General features: G+C 37.1%; 6 protein-coding genes and 1 non-coding gene across 8 annotated transcripts; 4 read left to right on the top strand and 3 right to left on the bottom strand.

Moving 5' to 3' along the window:
• Positions 1-1,236: 1,236 nt before the first annotated feature.
• Positions 1,237-2,197, top strand: LOC127262522 (ethylene-responsive transcription factor ERF109-like). Its single transcript, XM_051291236.1, has one exon. It carries the CDS (start codon positions 1,383-1,385, stop codon positions 2,016-2,018), a length of 636 nt encoding a protein of 211 aa, XP_051147193.1. The 5' UTR covers positions 1,237-1,382; the 3' UTR covers positions 2,019-2,197.
• Positions 2,198-4,189: 1,992 nt separating this feature from the next.
• Positions 4,190-7,109, top strand: LOC127262034 (protein CYPRO4). The gene is made up of 2 exons (XM_051290522.1): positions 4,190-6,078; positions 6,595-7,109. The coding sequence occupies exons 1-2, from the start codon at positions 4,426-4,428 to the stop codon at positions 6,883-6,885; spliced, it is 1,944 nt and encodes a 647-aa protein (XP_051146479.1). The 5' UTR covers positions 4,190-4,425; the 3' UTR covers positions 6,886-7,109.
• A 51-nt stretch (positions 7,110-7,160) lies between these two features.
• TRNAR-CCU (transfer RNA arginine (anticodon CCU)) lies at positions 7,161-7,233 on the bottom strand. Its single transcript has one exon. It is a non-coding gene; the product is annotated as a tRNA-Arg (tRNA).
• LOC127262036 (probable LRR receptor-like serine/threonine-protein kinase At1g67720) lies at positions 7,218-10,168 on the top strand. Its single transcript, XM_051290524.1, has 8 exons — positions 7,218-7,559; positions 7,638-8,651; positions 8,944-9,079; positions 9,201-9,272; positions 9,348-9,416; positions 9,527-9,598; positions 9,690-9,761; positions 9,856-10,168. Exons 1-8 carry the CDS (start codon positions 7,361-7,363, stop codon positions 9,860-9,862), a joined length of 1,641 nt encoding a protein of 546 aa, XP_051146481.1. The 5' UTR covers positions 7,218-7,360; the 3' UTR covers positions 9,863-10,168.
• A 133-nt stretch (positions 10,169-10,301) lies between these two features.
• On the bottom strand, positions 10,302-12,495 carry LOC127262035 (pentatricopeptide repeat-containing protein At2g15690, mitochondrial). Its single transcript, XM_051290523.1, has 2 exons — positions 12,125-12,495; positions 10,302-12,037 (listed from the first exon to the last, which is right to left on the bottom strand). Exons 1-2 carry the CDS (start codon positions 12,411-12,413, stop codon positions 10,545-10,547), a joined length of 1,782 nt encoding a protein of 593 aa, XP_051146480.1. The 5' UTR covers positions 12,414-12,495; the 3' UTR covers positions 10,302-10,544.
• Positions 12,496-14,443: 1,948 nt separating this feature from the next.
• Positions 14,444-15,325, top strand: LOC127262466 (uncharacterized). The gene is made up of 2 exons (XM_051291157.1): positions 14,444-15,022; positions 15,104-15,325. Exons 1-2 carry the CDS (start codon positions 14,578-14,580, stop codon positions 15,112-15,114), a joined length of 456 nt encoding a protein of 151 aa, XP_051147114.1. The 5' UTR covers positions 14,444-14,577; the 3' UTR covers positions 15,115-15,325.
• Positions 15,326-15,428: 103 nt separating this feature from the next.
• LOC127262050 (autophagy-related protein 2) lies at positions 15,429-26,054 on the bottom strand. Of its 2 annotated transcripts, XM_051290551.1 has the most exons (14): positions 25,596-26,051; positions 24,348-25,384; positions 23,769-23,917; positions 22,479-22,654; positions 19,224-22,352; positions 19,029-19,141; positions 18,188-18,392; positions 17,816-17,932; positions 17,511-17,618; positions 17,276-17,408; positions 16,730-16,932; positions 16,288-16,484; positions 15,970-16,202; positions 15,429-15,759 (listed from the first exon to the last, which is right to left on the bottom strand). In XM_051290551.1, the coding sequence occupies exons 1-13, from the start codon at positions 25,797-25,799 to the stop codon at positions 16,127-16,129; spliced, it is 5,847 nt and encodes a 1,948-aa protein (XP_051146508.1). In that variant the 5' UTR covers positions 25,800-26,051; the 3' UTR covers positions 15,429-15,759; positions 15,970-16,126. The 2 variants fall into 2 exon arrangements, with proteins under 2 accessions (XP_051146508.1, XP_051146509.1); XM_051290552.1 differs by lacking the exons at positions 15,429-15,759; positions 15,970-16,202; positions 16,288-16,484; ... (1 more) ...; positions 17,276-17,408; positions 17,511-17,618 and having other exon boundaries at positions 17,818-17,929; positions 18,141-18,392; positions 25,596-26,054.
• Between the last annotated feature and the right edge of the window lie 1,268 nt (positions 26,055-27,322).

Genomic DNA, 27,322 nt, shown 5'->3' with positions numbered 1-27,322 from the left:
TATTTATATTAATATATTTTATTTAGATATAATGTTTAAAATATGTAAATATTTTAATTTTTTTTATTATATATATATATTAATTTTTAGATTAAAAATTTATTATTTATATAAAAAATAACAAAAAAATATCATAAATACTATAATTAATTTATTAAATTATATTATTATTATGCAGGCGAGCGTCGCTGTAGATGATTCTATTTGGGTTGGAGATTCTGGAATTGACCAACACCTTTTCGAGGATGGACCCAAAATGAGAGAATTTTGACTTGTGTACTTTGTGTTCTAGAAGGTCGCATGGTTCTTTGGGTCACATGTTGTCGTGGGTCCTGCAAGCCGCTAGCCAAATTTTACCTGGCTGGCCGGTGGCCCGAGTATCATGCATTCCAATGCCCGTGACCGTGAGCACAACATTTGACACACAACATGTCCGCTTAGACGTAGACAAATATATATATATATATATAGGGAAAATCTTTTTTGTCTAATATAACCACAATTAACCAATTTTAACCTTAAAATAATTAATTTTAGTTTTAACGTTGTCAAACCAAAGAAAAGTATTGATATGAATTTAATAGAGTTGACCCCGCGGCTACTTGTATTTTACATGATTTTGTAACAACAAATACGCTCGTGTTTAGAACAGTCAGTGGCCTCAGTCACGGTCGTGTTTGTACACGATTGTGTAATAGTTATACAATTATATATATATAATTTTTATTTATTTATAATTAACATAAATATTTTTTTATAAAAAATTTAAATATGAATAAAAAATATTTTTTTAGAAAAGATAAAAATAAAAAAATTTTAAGTAAATCATATATTATTTATAATATTATATGGAGTATATTATTTAGTTAATTAAATTAATTTATATTTTTTAAATATATTTTAATTTAATAAATTTTTTCAAAATAAAAATATATCAATTATGGCAAGACAAAAATAAAAACTATATTAATTATTATGAGATGGAAAAGGAAAAAATAATATTTATTTCAAAAGTCAAATGATATTGAGAATGAAAGTTAACGGTAGCGTTTATGTTTTTCCGTTCTAAACAATAATCTCCCGAATGGGCCGGGCCGGGCCACCCAAAAAGATTAAGATGACGCCATCTTACCCGTCACACCACATCATCTGCACTGCCTGCGTGCCACATAGATATTATCTGTACGTCTACGTAATACGTGTCCAAAGTGTGTGCGCGTAACGTATATATATCCATAATTTTGAATTCCACTGTCCCAGCTGGCATCTGCCCTGCCATTAACATTCTCTTCAATTTTCAAATTCCTTCCCAACAACCAACCCTAATAATATCCATTCCCCGGCAAGATAAAGTCAGCCGGAAACTTTATCCCAACTCAGACATGAATAGGTCAAACAAGACAACCACCCACGGCGGCGCCGGCGCCGGCGGTTTCCCAATGGCGGCACTTCCATCGCCGCCGCAGATGACCAGAGAGCAGGAGGAGTCGATCATGGTGGACGCCCTGACGGCCGTCATTTCCCAAACGGAAAACGCCGCCGCCGTCGACGGCTCTGCGTTTTTTCCGGCGGTTTTCGACAGCACGGATACGACCTGCCCCTCCTGCGGAATGATTATGAAGGACTGTTTGGGGTGCAGTTTTTTCGACGACGGAATAATGAAGAAGAAGAAGAAGAAGCAGCAGAAGAATTACAGAGGCGTGCGGCGGCGGCCGTGGGGGAAGTGGGCGGCGGAGATTCGCGACCCCCGCAAGGCGGCGCGTGTGTGGCTCGGAACTTTCGAGACCGCCGAGGACGCCGCCCGAGCCTACGACCGGAAAGCAATCGAGTTCCGCGGCCCTCGGGCGAAGCTCAATTTTGCGTTCTCCGATTACACCGGAGCCACCTCCTCCGGCCCCGGCGCCGCCGCGCCGGAAATTGGGTCAGGGAGCAACGGCGATAAGGAGTTCTGGGATTCGATGATGATGGGTTCTAACGACGAAGATTCTGGAAACCCCTCGAATGTCCGCAGGATTTAGGCAGTTTATTTAGATAGCAGTTACGTTGCTTTAATAAGTGACGGATAAAAACAGAAAATATAAGTTAATTTAATATGGAGTACTATAAATACTCCGTTTGTTAATTAGAATTTTGAAGATGATCAAGGTTTTAGAAAATTTTGAAAATAATTAAAAATAAGTATTGACGTTATATTTTGTGAGAGAACAAATTAATTTTGATTTAAATATAATTAAAATATATCAATTTTGGTATAAATACAAAAAATTCATAAATTTTAGTTTTATTATAATTAATTTCAATTAATTTTGATCCACCGTTTAAAAATTAATAAAAATTATTGACGTGGCATAATTGAGTTGACGTAATGGTTAACTGATAACAACAAAAATTGATTTATTTTTTATTTTTCAAAAGAAATAACAATACCATATTATTGAAAAATTAAAATAGTATTAAAAATCCAAAATTATTGTCTAAACTTGATACATTGACTTAAAAAGAATACTAATAAGTATTTAAATAAAAGATATGATAGATAAAAGGTAAAGTAATGTATTATATACAAAAAAAAATGTGACAAAAAAATATTAAAATAACTAGAAAAACAGTAATAAATTATTTATTATTTATTAAAATATGAATAATAAAATTATTTATCAGGTAACAAAAGGAATAAGATGTTGATAGATAGGAGTAAAATATATTAGCATAAGACAATAGTTCATTAACAATGTTGAATTTGAGAACAATATGTATTAACAAACAACAGCAGTATTATAAAGTATTAATAAAAATATTTTTGTTATTTTTTTTTAATTGATATTATGTTTAATATAATATTTAATATTTAAAAATTAACCTGCAAAAAGTAAATGAAAAATTTAGCTATTGACAAAAAGAGTAATATTTTATTGATTAATGAAAATGTATAAATTATTTTAATATTTTTGTTTTTGTATTTTATGGATAAATTAATTGTATATAGAATAATATTGTGTAAAAAATATATATTTTAATATTAATGCACCATTATTTTTTACAATAATATAAAATAACTATTTGTTAGTACAACAAACAAAGATAGTATTAGTAATACTTTTAATTAAAATAGAAGAAGTGATAATTAGTAAACTATAAAATAAATTAGGCTATACTTGTTTGAAAATTAATTTATATTCCATCCGTTCGTCTGCTTATAAGGTCATTTATATTGTGCGTTATTGTATTTAATATTAAAAATATTTTTTATATTTGTATAAAATTTTTTTACAAATGTCATTCTATTAGTATTATAAGACACTAATTGAAATATTTTTGCAATTTTTTCTTAATTTATACTATGTTTTGATATAATAATTAATATTAAAATATCAACACTCAAAAAGTAAACGAGACTTTCAGAACCGGACGAATGTAGTATTATTTCTAATACTATTTGTTTGAAAACAATTAATAGTATTCGGTATTTTCAATATATATCAAAATATAAAAATTTTAATGTACCAAAATTTGGACATTTTCAATAGTTTTTGGGGTATGGTATTCATGGTACTTTAATTTGATAGTCCTTTCGTCCAAATTCAATGAGATTTTTTTGGACTTTTGTAGTAAACTAAAAAAAATAGTAATATTTTATTAGTTAGTAAACTGAATACTCTATTTGTCTCGTAATAAAATATTTATTTTTCTATTTTATTTCATCCCATAAGAAAATATCAATTTTTTTTTATTTAACATTATAAATACTCTTATAATTTACAATATATTACAAAAATATCATTACCGTGTACTAATAAGATTATTTTAGTTATTTCTACTACATTTAAATATAATAATAATATTTCTAAAAAAAAGTAAATAAATATTTAATTATGGGACGAAGAGTGTATATTTTTGTATTAGAATATGATTATTTTTTTTTTAAATAAAAAATGAATATTTTGAAGTTAAACCTACCAAAATCATAAAAATAAACTTTAAATTAAGAAAAATTGAAGTCATCTTTCCTCCCTAAGCGGTGAGTTTTATTAACACGATTTGTATGCGGGGAAAACGCGACTTCTCCACAAACACATTAGCAACATTGGAAATATTCTTTCCTTCGTTACCAAGAAAAATGTTTACACGTGTCGTCGTCAGATCTACGCTAAGTCTAAATGGCGCCGATAACCATATATAATGTATACATGTAGTGCTCCAACCGACGCTCCTGACGTTTTGCACCCTCCGATTTCTCTCTACATCTCATGGTTTGCGATATTTGACGTCTCAATTCCTCTCTGTGCGCGTGAAAGTTTCGATTTCCTGTGGATTTTTTATAGGAAGGAATCTTGATTAATTAGGGGTGTAGCAGCGCCGCCTACGAATTTTGATTGGGAAGGAGTTCTCGGTCAATTGCAGTTTTGAGTCGCTGCCACCATCACCATGGGAGGTTCACAAAGTCGCGAAGGATTGGAGCTTTCGGATTCGGATTATTCGGAGGAGGAGGAGGAGGAAAAGGAAGAGCAGGATTCGGATAATTATGTTGACGCGGAGGATGGTGGTGCTCAGGTGAGTTCAAAAACCCTAGACGAAGTTGATTCGAGGTTACAGGATTTAAAGCTCAAATACTCGAAAGCCTCTCCGAATTCGATTAAGAAACCTAGCGCTGATCAGAGGAACGCTGTTAAGCTGTACCTACATATAGGCGGTAATACGCCGAAGGCAAAATGGGTGGTTTCGGAGAAGCTCTGCACTTACAAATTCGTTAAGAAATTGAAGATTGAAGACGACGAGGAAGAGTATGATGGTGATGAATTGCGCAGCGGTGAAGGATTTTGGGTTATGAAAGTGGGGAAGAAGATCAAGGCTAGGGTTTCCACGGATATGCAGATGAAATTTTTTGGGGATCAGAAGAGGGTTGATTTTGTAGACCGTGGAGTTTGGGCATTGAAGTTTTACGAAGATGAGGAGTACAGGGGATTTGTTTCTAGATTTCAGGACTGTTTGTTTGAGAATGTTTATGGAATGAAACCTACAGAGGAAAACAAAGTGAGAGTTTATGGTAAAGAGTTTCTTGGCTGGGCTAAGCCAGAGGAATCAGATGACTCCATGTGGGAGGATGCAGATGAGGGCTTGTGGAAGAGTCCACAGAAGAAGCCAATGGAGTTTCCAGAGAGGGAGAGGCAGGACTTGTTGGAGGAATTCGAGGAGGCGGCGACAGGTGGGGGGATACAGAGCTTGGCTTTAGGAGCATTGGATAATAGTTTCTTGGTTAGTGATTCTGGAGTTCAGGTTGTGAAGAACTTTAGCCATGGGATCCATGGGAAGGGTGTTTATGTGAAGTTTGATGACCGAAAGCCAGGGTCGGGTGGTGCAGGGACATCCGGGACACCCAAGAAGGGCCTTCTGATGAGAGGCGAGACCAACATGATGCTCATGAGTCCCTCAAAGGATGGGGTCGGGCTCTCGACGGGGCTTCACCAGTTGGACATTGAGACCGGGAAGATTGTGACACAATGGAAATTTGAAAAGGATGGTACTGATATCACAATGAAGGACATCACAAGTGATGCAAAGGGGTCGCAGTTGGACCCTTCGGAGTCGACTTTCTTGGGGTTGGATAACAATAGGTTATGCCAGTGGGATATGCGGGACAGGAAGGGAATGGTTCAGAAGCTAGCCAATGCGAGCTCGCCCGTCTTGCATTGGACTCAAGGTCACCAATTCTCGAGAGGGACGAATTTCCAATGCTTTGCTACTGCAGGGGATGGTTCTATAGTTGTGGGATCGCTGGACGGGAAGATAAGATTGTATTCGAGGACTTCGATGAGGCAGGCAAAAACTGCTTTCCCGGGGCTTGGTTCTCCCATTACATCTGTTGATGTTACATACGATGGGAAGTGGGTGTTGGGCACCACCGACACCTACCTGATCTTAATATGCACTTTGTTCACTGATAAGGATGGTAAAACTAAGACTGGTTTTTCCGGCCGGATGGGGAACAAAATTCCGGCCCCAAGATTACTAAAGCTCACTCCTGTGGATGCACATCTTGCTGGGGCTGACAACAAGTTGCATGCTGGCCATTTCTCTTGGGTAAGTTGACTTATGCTTTTAATTTCTTGTGCTATATATAATTAATTCCTATAATCATGATCTCATTCTTGCTCTCATTGATTGCACCTTTGAGTTGAATGTAGTTTGATCATTTAAGCTAAGTTTGTTATGCAATTATCTTTCTTTTGAGTTGTGATTAGTTATGAAGCATTGCATTACTAATTGTTGTGATATGTATATTATGCAATTATCTTTTTTCCGAGTTGGGATTAGTTATGAAGCACTACATTACAAATTGTTGTGATAAGTTTATTATGCAATTATCTTTTTTCCGAGTTGGGGGTAGTTATGAAGCATTACATTAAGTAATTGTTGTGACAAGTTTATTATGCAATTATCTTTTTTCCGAGTTGGGATTAGTTATGAAGCTTTTCATTACAAATTGTTGTGATATTTTAGAGTAGGTGCATTAAGTTTATTATGCAATTATTTCTTTTCCGAGTTGGGATTAGTTATGAAGCTTAGTTGATATGTTTACTTGTTTGATCTGATCAGGTTACTGAAAGTGGGAAACAAGAAAAGCATCTGGTGGCGACGGTGGGGAAGTTCAGCGTAATATGGAACTTCCATCAAGTGAAGAACAGCGCGCATCACTGCTACCAGAATCAACAAGGGCTCAAGAGCTGCTACTGCTACAAAATTGTGTTGAAGGATGAATCCATAATCGAGAGTAGGTTTATGCACGAAAAATTTGCGCAAGCCAGGACCAACTCCCCCGAGGCCCCGTTGGTCGTGGCGACCCCCCAGAAAGTCACATCCTTCAGCATGTCTGGTGGCAAGAGGTGATTGATGATTGTTTGTTCTACCTCTTGCTTCACCATCATTCAGTTTGTTTTAGTGTTAGTGTGTTGTTCTGTGTGGATATTTTGCCTCTTCTCATTTGTAATAAGTTGTTAATAGCAGTTTTCTGGTGTCGGGTCGGGCCAGCGTTTTTCCTTTATACTGTATTGGTGAGTTTTCTGGGACAGCGTTTTTATACTGTATTGGTGAATACTAGTTATCTTTTGCAAGTATTTTGTTAATTTATTCGTCCCAAAATAAAAACAAAAACCAAAACTAATCGCGCCAGGTAGGGGTCGAACCTACGACTTTCTGCTTAGGAAACAGACGCTCTATCCACTGAGCTACAGGCGCCTTATTGTTAGTTTCTACAAATTAATTAGTTATATATACATACTGTACTATTTTACAAAAATTAATATCAAGTAAATTATTAGATTAATTATGATACTGCCTCATCGTTGGCCTTCTGGTTTAAAGCATGACCAGCCATTCCATCTTCCTAAATTCACGTCCTCCTTATGCAATTCTTTCCAATCCCACCATTTCGCTCTCCCTCCCTCTGTTTCTCCCTCCCCCCTCGCCAGAATCTTCCACCACCGCCATGTCCGCCGCCCTCTTCCTCCTCTGCCTCCTCTCCATCCCTATCTCCGCCATCGCCAATCCGGCGCCGCCTACAGGTAATCAAACCACCACCTCCCAACATTTGCATCATTACCACATACCATCTTCCTAACTAACCATTTTCTTCAATGCAGATTACCTCATAAGCTGCGGCTCCAACAACATCGTCGAAGAGGGCGGTCTCAAATACATCCCCGACGACGCTTTCATAACCACCGGCAACAAGACAACCTTAACCAACAGCCCCGACGTCTGGCCGAGGCTGAGAACCCTCCGCTTCTTCCCCAATGCAGACGCCTCGAAGCACTGCTTCAGCTTCCCCGTCATCAAGGAAGCCAAGTACCTCGTCAAGACGATATACTTCTACGGCGGATTCGACGGCGGGAAACAGCCGCCAGTATTCGATCAAATCATCGACGGCACCAAATTTGGCATCGTCAACACGACCGACGACTTCGCCGGCGGCGGATCGTCTTACTACGAGGCTGTCGTCGTCGCCCACAACAAGATTCTCTCCGTCTGCCTCGCGAGAAATCAGCACACACCTACCGGCACCAGCCCCTTCATCTCCTCCATCGAAGTCCACCATCTGCTCGACTCGATTTACAACTCGACCAACTTTAAGGAGAATCTGTTGGTCACCGTCGCGAGGAACAGCTTCGGATCGGAAGCTGACATTGTTGGTTTCCCCGATGACCCTTTCAACCGGTACTGGCAGCCTATGAAGGGCAATAATCCTGCCGAAGAGAGCAAATCGAACGCGACTGTTTCGACATTCTGGAATGTTCCGCCGGAGAAGGTCTTTGCATCAGCAGCCATGGCGAGTAAAGGCCAGAATTTGACGTTGAACTGGCCAGCATTTCCGTTGCCTAGCGCGCATTATTACATGATGCTGTACTTCCAGGACACTCGAGCCCCGAGCCCGGATAGTTGGAGAGTCTTCGACATCTATATGAACGGATGGAAATTCTTCCAGAGTCTCAACATCTCGACGGCTGGGCAGAGTGTGGTGGGGGCGCCGTGGCCACTTTCTGGACAGACTGAGATAACAATGGTTCCTGAAAAGGACTCACCTGTCGGGCCGGTGATCAGCGCTGGCGAAGTCCTGCAGATTGTGCCTCTTGGAGGAAAGACCATAACCAGAGATGGTACATTCCTACATAAAAACAGACATACAAACATATGCACCAATATATATATATAAATAGAAACCCCTCATGTTTTATACAACATTAGACAGAATTCCCTTCCTTTTGAAAATATTACACAAAATCCTCTTCTTAAAAAACATGATAGAATTTCATGCAATTTTTAACTCATAAGAGAATGGTGGAACTTTCCGAACCACACACGAATTATAAACAATTTTGCCATATATATACACACACAGTCCTTTTGTCTAACACCTATTACAATTGATCTTCTATAAATTTATTACAGTGGTGGCATTGGAGGAATTCAGGAAAGGACTGAACAAGGTGCCTGAGGATTGGACAGGAGATCCATGCCTACCAAAAGGGAATGCCTGGACAGGGGTTTCATGCTCAAAGAAAGTCCCAAGCAGAATTGTGGCACTGTAATTCTTAGTTCTTGTTCTTGCTACAACCTACAATTAACTTCAGACATGGTCTTTGATCATGTCAGATCATTCAAAAATGGGGTTTTCACAGTATGTTCTATTATATAAATGAATGAAGGAACCTGACAGGCTTTGGAATGTCTGGAACACTGGACCCAAATATTGCCCACTTAACTGGCCTCAGGCATTTGTAAGCAACTATTCATTTCCACAAATTCAAATTACATATTTTGTATTTCCCATAATCACAAAAATTGAATATCAGGTTGCTTGGGAACAACAAGCTTACAGGGAATGTACCTGATTTGGGAGCACTAAAGTCTTTAATAACTCTGTAAGTTTTCAGGGCTCTCTGTAGTATTAAATTAATTATAAACTGTACAGATTTAGCAGTTTTCTTGACTCTATTTAATGGGGTTTTTAAATTTGTTTTGGTGGGGAAAGGCATTTGGAGAATAATCAATTTGAAGGACCAATTCCTAGTTCATTGGGAGACCTGCCAAGACTTAAAGAAGTGTATGTTTCTAAAGCTGACAGTTTTTTCTTCAGTAGATAGTTATTCTGTAATGTCAAGGTATTTATTAACAGGCTGCTTTTTGATCTACAGAAATCTGCAGAACAACAAATTAGATGGTGTTATCCCAGAGACATTGTCAAAGAAACAAGGCCTTGACTTTCGGTATGCATTCAATATTTACATTCTGCATTATAGTTCTAAATGGTGAATCGGGCTTGGCCAGATTGTCTAACAGATATAGTGTTCTGTGAATTAGGATCTGAAAAACAGTGAGGAGGAAGTGGTGATGGAAGGGGCAATGAAGAGCATGAGAAATTAACTATGGTGGCTTGGAAGATTGTTTTAATCGAGTTGGGATTACGGAGAAAAGGACACAAAGGGAGAGATACATCAAAGTACATTTATATTAGGCAAATATGGCCTTCATTTTTATAAATATGGGAATATGTTTATATAACATTCTACAAAGAGGCTTTCTTCTATTCTGTATGTGCATCTGTTTATATAAAGCAAGCTTCATAACGTTCGTACAAAGAAATTTCATTTATTTGCCGCAGCTTTAATGATGAGGAAAAATGTGACTACTACGAGCTACAGATCAGACACGATCGGTTAAATAATTAAATACCTCAACAGATCTTTATGGGAAAAGAAATTACAAACTATTCACAGATATATTTGCAATAATAGCAGCAAAATAAACATTGTTCAACAGCAAATATCATATACTTAGAACAAACCTACAGTGATCACACCTTACACATTAAGAGATAAAACTTCATGGATTTCAAGGTCCACAAAAACGTTACTATCTCCAAAATGATTGAATGAGATCTATATTAGAATTTGTGGCTATCTAAAGAACATCCAATCAACAAAGAAACATGTTCCCATTCATCTAAGAGATGCCGTAACACCATATGCCACAGGCTGAGCATAAGGAACTTACCAGTAGTCATTACAGGAGCATTTGCCATCCTTGAAATGATGAAAACGTTTGTTATCTCTGACAATTAATTCTCTCCCAACAATTCTGGACATGATCTTGATTGCATTGTGACAATCCCCACAAACACGTAGATTCTTGATGATACGCAGGGGTGTCCTTGCCGGAGTACTAATGAGACCATAAGCAATGGCAAGGCGCTCACTATGGTATAGCAACGCCTGCTCCTTTGCCTCTTGATCAATATCGTGAAGAACGTATCTTGTGTCAGGCACATAAGCTTGCTCTTTCTTGGCAGCCCTTAACTTTTCGTCGTCCTTGTAGAGCGTAAGGTTACGGAACTCCAGTATCCTGTTTCTCCCTACAAGCATGTTGATCGCAGACTGCTTCTTTGGTGGAGGAGTTGGAATCTTATTTACAATTGCCTTTGAAGGATCAAGACTGACCATCAGTTCTTCAGCATGATCTTCAAGATCAATATCTCCATGTATACGAGCATAGTTCATCAAGGCTTCCCAAACATCTGCCGTTGGTTCAAATGGAAGATCTTTGATATATGCCTCAGCCTCAGTAAGATGTCCCAGCTTCCCAAAGACACCTAAGAGTCCCAAATAATGTTCAATCCCGGGAGATATCCCAAAATCAACTTTCATCGATTCAAAATGTATAAACGCCTCTTCAATTGCATCAGCACTAGCACAAGCATCAAAAACAGCTAGAAAAGTTTGCCCATTCGGGGTTATCCCAAACTTCCTCATCTGCTCAAACAATGCCAACCCATCGTCACCCAGCCCATTGGCTGCATATCCATTTATCATCAAGTGCCAAGAATCCATATTCCTATCAGCCATGTGATCAAACACTCGCCGTGCATCTGTCATACTTCCACACTTTGAGTACATGTCAAGCACCTTATTGGTTAACTCAAGATCACTCCTGAAACTCGACCTCAAGAAGTAGTCGTGCACTTTTTTAGCATCCTCAAATTTCTTGGATTTCCCACACAAGTGAAAAAGCAAGCTGAAACACTCAGCATCCGCACGAGCACCCTTGTCCAAGTGTTCAATAACTTCCTTAACCTTACCCTCCCGGCACAAACTCAGTAAATCAACAATCTCAGGTGCTCCAGCATCACCCCTAACAGGCCCTCGATTTTGAGCCTGATTGTTTGAAAAAGGAGGCTGCCCAGCGTCGCTCATAACAGACCCTCGATTCTGAGCCTGATTATTTACGAAAGGGGGCGGCCCTCGATTTTGCCCTTGATTATTCCACTGATTCACACCCCCGTCGGGGAAATTCCGGCTCTGCTGATAGGTCTGGTTCTGAAATCCTCCTGGGGATGGAAAATTTCTGTTCAAATTTGGAGTAGGGTTTTGACCGTACACTTGATTTGGATTGGTGCCCCAATTGTTCGTGTTTCCACTCGGCGGGGCGTAATTCTGGTTCTGCCGAAACCCCTGATTGGGAACATTCGAGCTAGGGTTTGGTCCTCCTGGATTCAAAGTTCCTTGATTTGTGAAACCTTGATTTCCTGCACTGTTGGAATATCTATTATTGTAACCCTGATTAGAGTAATTACCATTTCTGCGATTACTGGGGTGGTTTCCGAAATCATTGTTCTGCGGACTCCACTGATCCTCATGGCTCTGGTTGAAATTGTACGAACGATTCGAAGGTTGTTGATTTGACCTCTGGACATCATCGGGTATTGCGGAGGTCGAGAGTGCCCTTGTCGGGAACACAGAGAGGTTTCCAGCATGCGATTTGGGAACTGAAATGACGAGTAGTGAACGGCGTACCTTGCCAACAGATGAAACAGCGATGAAGGAGAATCGACCCCGCAGAATTGAGGACAGAGGCGACGCCATATTTCTTGCTGCGAAGACGAAGCTGCAAAACCTCCCGCTGTTGATAAACCCTAATTACAGCAATATCCTCCTGGGCATTTCGCTGATGATCTAACCGGGTCATCTAGTGGGTGATCCATTCTATATTCGGGTTCGGGTTTGGAATCCCTGGGTCAACACTGAAGCCCAATTGGCGGCCCAAAATTCAAATATAAATTATTCGTAAATTAAATCAAAATCAGTCACATTGAGAACATCAGAACGACGCCGTTTCAACTCTTGTCAAAACGACACCGTTTCGACACAGTATTAATTTTTTATAGATAAGGACTATCTATCAGCTCTGCAGGCTGCATGCTTGGTTACATGAATGGTGAAGATTTTCAGAAGATTTGGCAATAAATTTGAGTAATCAACAGAGACCCAGTTGCATATATATATATATATATATATAATTAATCTGGATTGTTTTATGTTGCAGAGAGATACATAAATTAATGAGAAAGATCGGACGGGTGGATGATGGAGACATTATTCAAATAATCACACACACAGACACTTTGCTGTCAGTAGAAGCAAAAAATTGGCATTGACCAATAAATCAATGAATCTTTGGTCTTTGGACAAATCAAAAACCACCTACATGACAGCCAGCATTGCACACTGCCATTATGGATATGCATATGCATATCTATTAATTATATATACACTACACTAGAATACAAAACAACAACAACCATAACAAGAATAATAATAATAAACAACCAAGAATTACAGAAATTGAGGAAAATGGTGGATTTTGGATGAAAAGACAGCTTTCAAGATGCATTTTAGAAATGCAATGGAGAGTGAATATAGTATAGTAGTAAGAAGTTGTATATATATAGAAATAAAAATGTTGGAATCTCATACTCACTTCTCACCCACCCCTTTGATGAGCAAGATTAACCCATATTGTCTTGAAGAAAATAGAAACATATATACCAGAGAGTATATAAATTCAATATTTGAGCCCTGAAGAAACCTGAGTGAGTAATCAATGGCAGTACATATAAACATATAATATATATATGCACATGTGGGAGAGAATGAGTTTAGCAGTGCCAATTTGGCCATCACTCTAAAACAAACACTCACTCACTTTCAACTTTTGAAGTTAGGCTAAATTGATAGTTAATTCCAACATAAACAAAGCCTTCCAATGGATAGATTTAATGAAGTCTTTGGAAACCTAAAGTAGATTGATTAAACAATCAAATTAGCACTTCTTTTCTGCTGTCCATGTGGATGGTTATATTCCACCATTTTAGTTTATTTGACCGCCGTCTTGATTTTGTCTCGGTGCATTGTACATTGATCATATATTGGATCATTCTTTGACTGTAAGTCAGTAGAGACAGTGAATAATCTTGTGATTAAAAACTCTCTATAATCATTTAAATAAACAATCCCCATGTTATAATTAAGTTTATTGTGATTATAGAGGAGTTATGAGTTGTTCTTGCAACAGTGATTGACAATTATATTTAACAGTGTGAATGTATTTAATTGCACACAGTTTTGCTTGTATCCAAATCTATTGACTGCCTGAAGATTCAATATAAATATATATATGTATAGTGTGTGTGTGTGTTCCTTGATTTCTGAAGCCTCCAGTCTTCACAACACATTGCTTTAAGATTACAACATGTCTGTGAATTATTTGGAACTAAGTTGCAATATGGAGTGATAAAAAGCATTGAAAGAATATCAAAAAAATAACAAAGGAGAGAGAGAGAGAAGAAGAAGTGAAATTAAAAACTATTAGTGGACACAACTCTGCATGATTCAGCATGATATATAGATCTGATCAAGATTATTAGTGTTACTATTATTATTATATATCCACTTTCTTGGGTTCAAAAAAATTCAATAATTGAGCTGGTCAAATGAACACAAAACTATTCCAGAAATCAAGCAAAACCCTCAAATTTCCACACAAAAAAAAAGGACTAAAAAAATCCTATGTGCACATGAGGCATCCACCCTCCCTATATAAAAGGGGTTCTCAAATTGCATGTGAAGCTCCAACAGTAGGTCCCCAAAAACACACACAAGAAAGCAAACAAACAAAAAAGGAAAAAAAAGAAGCCTCTACCCTCATCTTTGTCTTAGCTCTGTTCTTGACAACAACATACAACTGTCGATGGCATGTCTAAATATGTTCAACAATGAACAACAGCATCAGGGGCTGTACAGCACCATGAGTCCAAGAATATCATTCTCCAGTGATTTTGGTGATCCTCAGCAGGCAATTAAGCTCGAGAATGGATACAGGGAAGCCCCCGTGTCATCGGATTTTGCATTCACTGTGCCTACCTACAGCATGATCTCTGCTGATGAGGTTTTCTTTAAGGGGAAGATGCTTCCCTTGAGGGAGAACTGCACAAGAATCACTACCCTCAAGGAGGAGCTCCTTGCAGGAGAAGATGACGATGATGACATCGACAGTGCAAGAATCGGGAAAGGGATGAGCAGCTGGAAGGAGAGATTGGGGATTAAGAGATCACCATTTTTTGTCCCTAAGAAATGTGATACTAAGAGCAGTGAAATCAGTAGTCAGGAAAGTGTTTGTGCTGCAAGCTTTAAAGGTGAGAGGCCATTGCAGTTTCATGAGTTGATCTAAAGTAGTATGAGTGTATGTTTTGATGTTGAATTGGTTTGTGTAACAGGGAATTCTTAATGCTTCAGGTGATGTTAGAGAAGTCATAATTGTGAGGTTTGTTTTAGTGTAAAGATAAAAAGCTGAAGTTCTTGATTTTGATCTCTTAAATCCCCTAATTATGTATGATGATGCTCATTGTTTGTTCCCTTGGGTTTTCTACATGTACAAAATGGCTGTAGATCAACTGTTTCCGTGTAATAATTTGTATGTGTTAATGGGGTTCTTATGATTCAGTGTGTCAAGAAGATATTCCACCATTTTGTGTGGTTCTCCTGAGACAACTTTTCATTACCTTTACAATTAAAGATGGATAGATAGATAGACACCTAGGAACAAAACAATCTTTAAATCAATCATATACATCTATAGCAAAATGAGTATCATGTCAATCAATCATATTTACATTTAGACAAAGTTAAAAACCAACACCCCATAAATGAAACCAATGTAGGATAATCAAGCATAGTTAGATTCCAATAGGGCCTAATGATGCCAACAGAAGGCCCCTCCCAGCCATGGGATTGATGTGTTGAAAAGAATTTACAATATAATCCAATATATACATATATATAATATATATATGTACAGCATCCACTGGATCTCATTTCTGACCACAGAAGCATTTTCTTTAATGGGCACCCCATCCGTACATAATCTATACACCTGGAAACATGTTTCAGCAACATGATCAAAATCTAAATAGTGAAAACTCAACCCAATATCTAATGGCATTTTGTTATTCACAGTGGTTCACTTTTCACCATACTTGCTTTTTCTTTCTATATAATTATCCTTGTACCCAGACCAAAGCAAAAATAAAAACAAATAGGACATGTGTGAGTTACAGAAAGTAACTTGCAGGGCAGTTTTTACCTAAAACTGATGCAAAGCTTGGCAATGATCCGCACTCCTCAGTTGCTAGGGTGAATTCAATAGCCCCTGATACAACTGGGACCCGGCTTCTGACCATTACCTCGTTCTTCAGCAGCAGCAAAGGCAAATAAATGTCGTCCCTCGATTAAGTTCATGCCTACTCTGAGATATTTTTAGTTGGACTTCTGCCCAAGTATTTTTCCAAAGACTCATTTTTCCGATCAGGGTCAAGGCTGTCATACAAAAACTGTTGTGATATTGCTCTATATGCAGTAGAGAAGTATAAACAAAAGATCACACTCAAAAGGGATTCTGGACCTGTTCCTGAAGCCAAGAAGAGCACAATGCAATGCACGTGCAGTAGCAGAAGCAGGGGCCAGTGCTGCAGCTGGAGCAGACTTCACTGCTGTGGCCAAAGCAGACCCCATACCAGCACCGCGCTGATATCTTTTCATCGGTGTTTGTATCAAGGTTGAAGCAGATTTGCCTATACCATCACTAATGCTTTGGTAAGCCTGTCAGCATTCAGCAACCACAATTTAGATCAAAAGAATGGTAGACAAATTGCTGGTGCTGGGAAGAGCATATTCGTCATCTACTGCATTATTCTTATCCAAACTAATTAGTTCAGGAGAAGAAATATTGCTTTTCCGAATGTCACAAATGAATGGTGAAGATTAAATATTTAGGGAAAAATAAAAAATAAAAATTGCACAAGATAACTGTAGCGAAGATTTAGTAAAAGAAATTAGGATATAACCTGTTGAATTCCTTCTTGGGCATCATTGGGTTGATTTGATCTTACATTTGTAGCCACTCTGCTTTCTACCAGCCATGGTACAGAAGGTGGAATGCTTGCAAGAATATACTCTGCCTGTAGGAGGATATTATGGGCTCCTGCTGCCAAATGCACTCCGAGGCCAATGGCTTCAAGTGAAATACTTCTAAGAAATGCAAAAGTACCTAGTGCAACAATTCATAATCAGAAAGTTTTCACAAGAAGTTGTCCAATGCCTATACTTGTAGGATCATAAACAAAAATAAAATAAAATCATGTCACCCGAAAATAGACCAAAATGAAAAGGGCGGAGGGGTAGACTAAGCACAAAATATCCCGAAAAGTATGCATTCACAGCAATAATACATTTGTACTCAATAATTATAACATTAGAGTAGGAATAAGAAATTCTACATGTTTACTAATCTGAGTAACAGAATGAAAGAAAACACAAACCAAGCAGAGAATTTCATGCTTCCAATAAGCTATAAATTGAAGAGTCATGTCTGCTATGATAGTTTACTTTACCTCTTTGCATTCCTTTGAGTAACCTATGATCCTTTCTATAGCTCTTCACAGGCAGTGACACCAACTTTGCAGCTCCAGAACCAACAGAAACCAGTGACTTAATGGGAGGAAGACCTTTCAACAGTTTATGGATCTATATATAACATTCAACTTGTCAGCGTCGATGCAATCATAAGTCATGACTACCAAAACCAAAAAGAAAGCAGAACATAGTCATATTAAGCTTTAACAGAACCTGGTTATGAGAAATGTCTTCCAACCACTCCCCAAATATTGCTTCACAGACACTGCTCCAGCCATAGTGACCAACTCCTTGCACATGTTTTAGTTGTAGCTCCACACCCTACATTGGTATACAATATAAATTTCAAGAATAAATCACAAAGTACTGTTCACACCCAATTAACACTTAGCCTGTGGTATATCAGATATGGCTGTTGGACGATAAGCATATCCAGTTCTTACTCAACTAATATGAAACATTAGCACAAAGCATTGTCGAAGCAATCAGGCTGAGTCAGCAAAAAACCAGAAAATTACCTTCCAGGGCACCAAGTTAACAAGTTCAACATACTTGCCATCCCTAAGTGCAGTTAAGTCAACACGGCAAGGAATATAATCAACTCGAATCAGCATAGGCCACACCTCGAATTTCTGTATAAAAGCAAAGAAAGATGAAGTGGTGTGAATTAAGTATGCATAGCATGAAAATCCTTGTTAGTTTAAAAAAATTATTGAAAACCAAGAAATATTTGGCAACGCAACATAAATACCGCAACACAGGTTATAAAGGGGTCAGTACTAGTTATAATATATCCACCACCTCACACAAAAAAACAATTCAAGTGTTCACATGGTTATCTACCATGATTCAAATTAGATGGTCTTTAAAAGTGACTCAAAACTTTCCTGGAAGTATGTAAGGAATGCCTCTTCACTGATGGAACAACCTCGTAGACTCTCACACTTCTCAAGTAACTCTCCTGATTTACTCGAATCCAATGAGGAGCTGGAGGAGGGGTCTGCTGACGACCTTTCTCCTCCAAAGAAGCTGATGAGAAAATCAAGTTGGCTTTGATGAAGATGTAAGCGGATAGGAAGTAAAGAAACTCGCAACCTGGAGAGGAAATACAATAAGAATAAGAGAGAATTGGAAAAAGAAATGTATCATTATGAATTATGATGTTGCAAGTTAAAACAAAGATAGATGTACAACTGTTACATCAGCCATTTTGGAAACAACTAGGGGGAGAAGATGTCAGTTTAAGTGAACACAATTTCCTTGACTGCAAAATCTATAGATGGTATGAGCAATGTTTATGATAAAGTAATATAGAGGCAAGATCGATGAAAAATTCAAGAGGTGGCTTCAAAATGAGAAGATAGAAGGCTGTGTCTATCCCCAAAAATCAGGGATTGCAGCTCAGACAGATATTTCTTGAATATAAAGTCGACGTAATCCTCACGCCCACCATCATTTGGTTTTGGGAAGTTAACAAAAGGTGAGAGATCCAACCAACAATCCCAGTTGGTAACAAGAGGTATCAACATCTGATATTATATGTCCACAACTCTACAGTCAAATAGGATGAGAAAATTGATTGCCAGAACTGATTCGCCATAATCAATTACAAAGTAGAGATTTAGCAAATATCAAACATCCAGATCTGACTTACACATGCCCAAGATTTGAAAGAATACCATACTACCAACATAGAGGTAAAACCATAAAAGAGAAAAAGGAGAAGCATACCTATTTTCTTCTATACGAAGAGCAGGATCTGGTCTCACAGCTTCTAAATTTAACTTCAATGCTTTTGACAATAAATTTCTTGGATGCTTTTTAGATTTATAATATCCAAGAACCTTAAAATGAAAAAAACTGTATATCAGAAAATAACATAAGAAAGAACAATATGGTACTTAAGTTCATATAATTGAGCAATACCAGCCTCCAGGGAGCACCATTACTCCTGTCATTCACGTAGAAATCCTGTATAACAAGTGAAAGCTTAGATGCAGATATGTTACCCTCCGGATAGACCTCATAGGAAATATCAATTCCAGATAATGCAAGCTCCAAACAGAAGGCCGTATCCCTCCCACGATTCATGCCAGATGCCGCACAAGTACTCTGAGAGTTGGACCAATCCGAACCACCATGCATTCTCCAAATGACATTCATATTCTTAAGCATTATGCGACCCTCAGCTCTCACAGCATCATTATGCTCCGTGGAATTAATAGAAGCCTTACTTTCTGTAGGTTTCAATGCATTAGTCTGCTCCACTTTGGAAGTATGATTTTCAAATATTCTCAATGAAGAACCTGCATACCAACCACTATTATCAGTTCTTGTATCTCCAACACCACCATTCCAGTAGCCAAGAACATCAGAAGAGTGGCTTTTCAAAGCAAGGTCTGAGAGGGGACGAAGATCTGACAAGAAATACTCTTCTATGAACGATGGCGCCTTTTCTTCCAATGATGAAGCACTGCTAGCCACAAGAGAACTATTGCTGGCCAATATAGCAGATTTTGATTTATATAGTTTGGCATGGCCATCGGAATTTCCATCCAGCTGAAACATGTCTTCATGTATTTCATCCATCAAATTGCCAGAATAAGATTTCTTATCTGAACTTGAAACCTTCTTAGAAAGTGAGTCGGAAATCTCACTCCCTAGCATCCCCTCATCTTTATTCTCGTGCACCTGCTGCACATTGTTCCATCTATTCTCCAAGTGCACAATATAGTCATGCATATCAGGAGCAAGAAGACTTTGAAGTTGGGATGCCAATCTAATTAATCCAAAGGTTGTATCATGGCAAGTAGTTAACATGATGTGAGACTCTTGACATTCTAATTCCCATGCAAGGTCATCGTCTGATTTCATCCTCAAAAGTGCTTCGACATTCGCCTCTTCAGCAACTTTCACATATCCAATCTTTCTAAGATATTTTACACTATAATCAAAACCATCCACCTTAGATTCAGTCACTTTGCATACAAGCAAACCTAGATCTTGCAGCCTAATTTTGTACTCTCTTTTTGAGTTATCATCCAAGGCTGTATTTGAAAGTTTTGCAGACGAAGCAGCTAACAGACAAGCAAAATTGACCTCATCTTTTTCATGGCTACTCAAATCAGGATGCTTGAGATTTAAATCTTGGTTAGCTGCCAATTTCTTCAAGTGTGGCTCATAACTCAAGCCAACATCCACCAAATTAAGAACGAAGGAAGATCCACTGGTCTTGCCCATACTCTTCTCACCTGCATCTTTAGACTCTGAAGATGCTAGAGTGAAAAAGGAAATCATTTCACTGAACCAATCCAAGCGACCTCCTACAGCCACAATGGTGGCACATTTTACAATAATTGAAGAATAATTATGATTGCTCTCAGGATCCCACATGTTTATAATGTCAGAACCTGCCTGCTTAGAAGATAGAACATTTGAACCTTCCCCATTCCCACGACCCACTGCCAAGGCACTGCATGATATCAAAAGAAACTCCTGACTTAAACCTTCAGTAATAGAACCCCACAATCTTCCCTGACCATGGGCCACCCATAGGAAATTAGCATTCCTTATTCCACCAATATTAGATACAGAAAGTAGCTCAAACTTGTCAACTGCAAGTGTTAGGCTGTGCCAAGACCCAGGAAGTTCTGAGCGCATAGAGCACTTAACATCGTCTACTGGATCAAGTGTAATGGAAACTGCCATAGAATCAAATTCCATTAGAATTGATGCCTGAGAAGCTGTATGTTCCTTCTCAGTTGTCACCGATTCAGAAACGCCTGAGAAATGCTCAGACACTTGATTTAGGAGGTCACATATGTTGTCAAACTGAGATTTGTCTGCATTGATTGTGAGAGCAGGCAATTGACCATGTAACAAAAAAGCAGAGCTTGACAGTATATCTTGTCTGGTGTGAGAATCCAAATCTTTACTGTCTTTCACAGTTGTTACAGAAGCAAAAGCACAGCCTTTTCCTAAAACGTGATCTTCACTCCTGTTCCCAGATGAAGCTAAAAGCTTGGCTTTCCTTGCTATCCAAGGACCAGTAGCATGACCTTCCTGCCTAAACATACTAACCACAGCCAAATCATCAGTTTTACTCACTATAGAAGCAATCTTGTTAACAGAAAAGCTAGCCTCCTGCCTATTTCTGGTTTCACTTCCATCAATCTTCTGGGGGAAAGCTGAATTGACAGAGAAGAGATAGAAGCCATAAAACTTTATATTCAAGGAGCATGATGTAGCCACAGGAAACCGATTCTTAGAACTGGAATTTGGTGTTAACTTAGCTGCTCGAACACCCTTCCCTGCAATTCCTTGCGAAACAAAATCAAAAATAATAAACTGGTTGCAAGAAGAATAGCTGCTCAAATCCTTGTGTGCCTTGAGAGGGAAACACGTTATTATCCTAGCATTCGAAACAAATATATTGCCCCTGAGATTTTTTTGGGTTGGTAAGTTGGCTGTCTGTGGACGAGAAATTTTTCCATGATCTCCAAGTGAAGGTCCATCATTTTCAGATTCTGGAACTAGATGAAAATCACTTGCCACATTGGAGAATTCAATACAATCAGCGATGGCTTTCAGTAATTCCAGTATCATGGAAATTATATCAAAGTTCACCCAGAAAACAAAAGGCGGAAGCTCTAAGGAGAAAGATATTGGTCCCATACATGAGCCTGTGGAAGGATGTGAATCTGCCTTCACATGAAACCTAGTGACACCCGAAGTTTTCAGCAAAGTCACACTGGCATAATTCGTAAAAATATCTTGGCCATTACTCATGTGACAGCATCCATTGATGTGAGGTATACTCAGAGAAATATCACCAGCATCATGAACCTGGTGAATATGTCCAGGAATTTTCTTCAGAAAAGTCTGCAGAGAACCTTGAACACCATTTTGCATTCTTTCAATGAATGCAACCTCACTTTTGTAATTGTCACTATGTCTGTGAACCCTGCACTCCATAAACTCGTTTTTTGAACAGAAGTGATCGACAAATTGAATATGTTGAACAGTCCCTTCAAAACTCATTTCCAGAGGGTATACCTGTGGAACTCGCAATAAATTTCTGTTAACTAGTGGATTAAAATGAAGCAGATTTTGAACTTAGTAAACACAAAAGTTTAATGTTCATAAAAATACCTAAAGATCATTTGAATCAAATGTAATTACCTGGAAATTGAAAAATAGACCCATAAACTGTGCACACACACAATGAATTAGAACATCATTATTGGCATTATCATCCTCCTTTGCAGGGGTCTCTTTCTCGTCTTCGTCATTTAAGAACAACAGAACAGATACTTTCCCTATGGTAATGTTGAAGCTGGTTTCAACATGCTGCTGCTCTGCAATCAGTGAAGAAAGAGAAACAATTTCTAAGATCAAAGATTACATGTGATTGAGTGATTAATATGATATAAAAACTCAATTGATGTTGGTGACACATAAGACTGCTTCGCGCATCAACTTATATTTAGGAAACTAATTTCTAAGGAAGCCGGGTAGAGGTTGCTACCAGAAGCAAGTTATCAGATCTTCACAGCCCTCATTTCACTCTAGTTACTTTTCAGTTGCTCCCATACATTATTCTTAATATAATAAAGTGTTGCCTGGTGTTTCATACAGCTACGAAATTTTTAAGTTTGGCTGCATAGTGCATACTGAAGTTAGCATTAGATTTGGACTCTATTTGATATAGGACTTTATGCTAAGAGTAGAGTTCTTAATATTTCTATCTTGTAAAGATTCGAAATCAAATAATGGGTTTTCTGATTTAGCTACCTCTAGTTCTTTTCTACAGACTGAATTGGGTTTTGACATTTTCTAGGCAAAAATAGTTGTTAGATATGATGATGTTTTGAGTATAAAATTGGCATTGGATTTATTTTTTTACTTTTTGAGGAAAATTGGTAGATTGAATAATATGAAAATGGGAAAACACAATTAAACAAACAATCTATTTCCAAATGTTGTTCTTTGAATTTATTTCATTCTATGGCAAGACCTTACTTTCACACTTGGATACATGATAAGATTTTCTTTTGAAATCAATCACAACCCTGTTTTTTTCCTATGACTGTTATCTAATATCTCCCACACGATATATCGCTCCTATTAGCTCTGTTAGCCACAAATTCAACACTCCAAACAAGAAAGCGCTCATGGAGCGCGATTATAAGCAAAAGATTAGGAATCATATAAAAGAAAATTTATATTAGATAGGCTCCTAAAATCAAGGTACTCTTAAGATCTTGGATTAATTTTCTAGGACTATCATCACATCCTGGTCTCACACTCTCACTCTATTCTCAAGTTTGACAATAAATTGAAAGTTCAGCACGCTCAAAAAATATGAGAGGATTTGATGTAATTGCCGACAATCAGACCAGGTAACAAAGATGGGGAAAGAGAATAAGCCATGAATGAAAAGGTAACTGAAGACTGCCGTAAGGCACTTACCTGAGGAGACGTGTAAAGATCCAGCAGCAAGGTTGGATGCTGCAGTAATTGCACTAAATACTGAACAAGTCCAGTTCCACATACCGCTGCTCCCCAAAGCTGACTGTGAATTTCTTAGTTCATCAAAACACTCAAAAAAGTGATCCACACTGCAAAATAAGAAATTATTTTGTAAGTAATGCAAGATTTTAGCAACGCTTTCAACCATTATACTGCGAAAAAAGCTAGAATAAAACGGTAACTGTTTGTGCTCAATGAAGTATGACTAAATTGGTTTGGCCCAGATCAAACTGTGTGCTAACAAAAGGCTCAAATTATTGGACAAACAAGTGATTGATCAACTGATTAGATGGACATCTAGAAAGTGCCAACTAGACCTGATAATATTGCAATTGGGAGATAAAGTTAAAATTGTAGTTGATTCAAATATTAGATGATTTTATTCACCCACCATAATGTGTCCTCAATTTGGTCGTGCATAAGCTCGTAGCTTGTTCTGCTCTTAAAAATGTTTAATATTTCTGACTTTAAAATATACATATATATATATATATATATACTAGGTAAAATAAAACCAACCTTGCCACTAAATCTGGTTCCTTCTCGGGTTTCTCTGTTTGGCTCACCCAATTGGATATAAGGTGTGACTCTGATAGTGGATTGTTAACAGCATATTTATCCACAAACAAGCTATTGGTGATAATGCCCTCGTTACGGAATAGCTCCTTGCCTCGGGGAAGTATACACTCACTTTCATTTAACAAAGATTCTGTTGGTTCTTGACAGTGAGCATCCACAGTACCATCACCGATACCTCTAAATAGGTTCCACAAGGAGATAAAACATTTGATGGTGCTAGGCTGAAGTCTCAGTTCAAGCGGCTCAATGTGAAGATCTGCATCCACTTTCCGAATGTCCAATGAACCATTTTTCCAAGGTAAGCTCGCCCTAAGATTACCTGAAAATCCTCCTCTTTCTCCAGAAAGTACCACACTTGTGGTACCAGATACACAGTCTCCAGAATTCATTTCACTGCAAGACTCAGGCACTGACTGAAGATTGAGACCATCTGCATTGATTAATTCAAGTACTGCACCATGAAATTTCAAATAATTTGTTAATCGATTCAAACCGAGGAAATTATGAGGTGAAGTAGAGTTGCTCGAAGATGCATCCTCAGAAATATTTGCTCCACACTCTGCTTCACTAATCCTAAGCACCAAGATTTTGTCCAACCCTTTTCCGTTTTCTTCTTCCATAAGTGGATCAAATGCCACAATTAATTTATTAACTTTCACATAAAAGCTAGTCAGTAACCACTTAACCAATCTGGCAATGGTCTTAACTCCTTCATGCACATTAACACTGGGATTTGACGCCGCAACATTGGGGATGTCGCCATCAGGATTTCTAACACCATGACTGAATCTATTTTCACCGTTTCTAGTGTGATCACTGCTATTTTCAAATTCATCTTGAGAAACCTTCACCCTGCGAGGACCAAGAACAACCTCAAGTTCATCCACCTCAATTCGACAGCCGCCCTCCTTCCATGGCATAACTACCATTAATGATCCTATGGACCCCTCCTTCAACACAACTGGCGATGTTCCCAACTGAAAAAACACAATAAGAGTTTGGTGAAAACTGAACCCGACTCAAGATGTTCAGAAAATTTCAAAAATTACGTTACATTAAACTCACAAGCAAGAAACTGAAATCAAGCTAAAGATACTCGAGTTAACTAACTACACAGCAATAAGTAAATTTAAGATCACCGGAAGGAACTATCAACAAAAATTGAAACTTGAGGAATACCGGAACTACCTTATCGTTAATATAGTCGACATTTAGAGCAAGATCGGAAAGCTGAATTGTGCCAGCGCCGAGCTGAACATCGAGCTGATTAAGATCGATATCTCCCAGAATAAACTTCCCTAGTTTCTTCTTCAACAAAAATTTACAAATACGTTTAATCGCCCAGCGCGAGAACATCGCCTCGGCGGGCTTCGAAAAACTCCAAGAAAACATATCCCCTCTTTTCTTTTTATCTTTTTAGGTCTTCTTTTCAAAAATTAGGGTTCCCGAATCTGCTTTTGATGGAGGTTGGAACCTCCATCCAAGCGAATTCCGATAAATTGAAACCCAATCACCGCTGCCAATAAAGATCTTTACTTTCTTAGATTCCTCCTACTGCGCAGAGAATTGAGAAGACTTTGAGGGGGTTTTGAGAGTGGCGTGTTAGGATTGGAGATGGGTTTCTTGCTAATGATTGAGATCTTCGTTCTATTCTGTAAATTTAATCGAGATTGTGACGCCATTGGATTGCGAGAATTAACGGTAATTCGGATTGGGCCATGAAAATTCTTGTACTCATATTCATATAATTAAAATTCTCTTAAACCTAAAACCCCTCTTATTCTAGTTAATTTAAAACATATATTAAATGCTTTCTTAAAAATGTATATATAATATTTATATATATTCGATTATTTTATATTTATATACATAATGAAAAAATATTAAAATGTGACGAAAGATAATAATAATACTCCTACAATACTTTTAAAAAATGTCTATCTCATATCAATTGACGATACTTTATTTTTAATAAGCTTATAAAATTAAAATATAATTAACAAATAGTATACATTATTTTAAAAAAAAATTACTTTAATTTCATCTTAAAAAATATATATTTTTATATATACTTAAAATTCTTTTTTTTTTATAAAACTTAGTTTATGTATTATTTATTTATTATAAAAAAAATTATTCTCTATACAATAATATTCATATTACATATTTTATATTGTGATATAAAATTAAATTATTTAAATAAATATTTTAAATTATTTATTAAATTTATTTAAACTATCAATATTATTTAATTATATAAAAATAATAATATTATATTATATTCCATTATTATTTAAGGATATATTTTTTAGCAAATTTTTTTTAAACTTTATTTTTTGCACTCTCATTTTTCAAAAAAATACAAAACATCTCATCAAATGGTATTTTCATACCAAATCAAAACTAAATTCCAAATTCATCAAAAGAAACACAATAATAAATATCATTGTCTTATAGAAAGACTAAGGGTGTCTTTGTTTGGTTAGATAATATGAATAATTATTTTTTTTTATATAAAATATGAAAACTTGTGTAAAGAATATAAAATAGTAAATACACGAAATATTTGTTTTTTGATATATTAAAACATCATAATTATGAAAAAAAAAAAAAAAAGTGATAGATTGATTTTTAATTCATCAAAATGGTAAAACTAACGGAGCATTATTTATTTACTATATGTGTTTTTATTTTAACTATTTTATTTTATTGTTTAAAAAAAATTATAGTGTATTTATTTTGTGAAATAGTTCGAAATGATATATTTTTATACGAGATATTAAAAATTGTATAAGATTCAGATGAATTGATTTTTTTATTTTATTTTTTGTAAGATAATATAAAAAATAATATTTTATATTAAATAATTGACTTTTTATGAATGGATAGTGTATATATTATATTAATATGTATAT

The sequence above is a fragment of the Andrographis paniculata genome, unplaced genomic scaffold, assembly GCF_009805555.1.
Source record: "Andrographis paniculata isolate CXL003 unplaced genomic scaffold, ASM980555v1 Contig65END, whole genome shotgun sequence".
Taxonomy (NCBI): domain Eukaryota; kingdom Viridiplantae; phylum Streptophyta; class Magnoliopsida; order Lamiales; family Acanthaceae; genus Andrographis; species Andrographis paniculata.
Note: the sequence above shows the minus strand (reverse complement) of the source record. Positions and strands in the feature narration are given on the sequence as shown.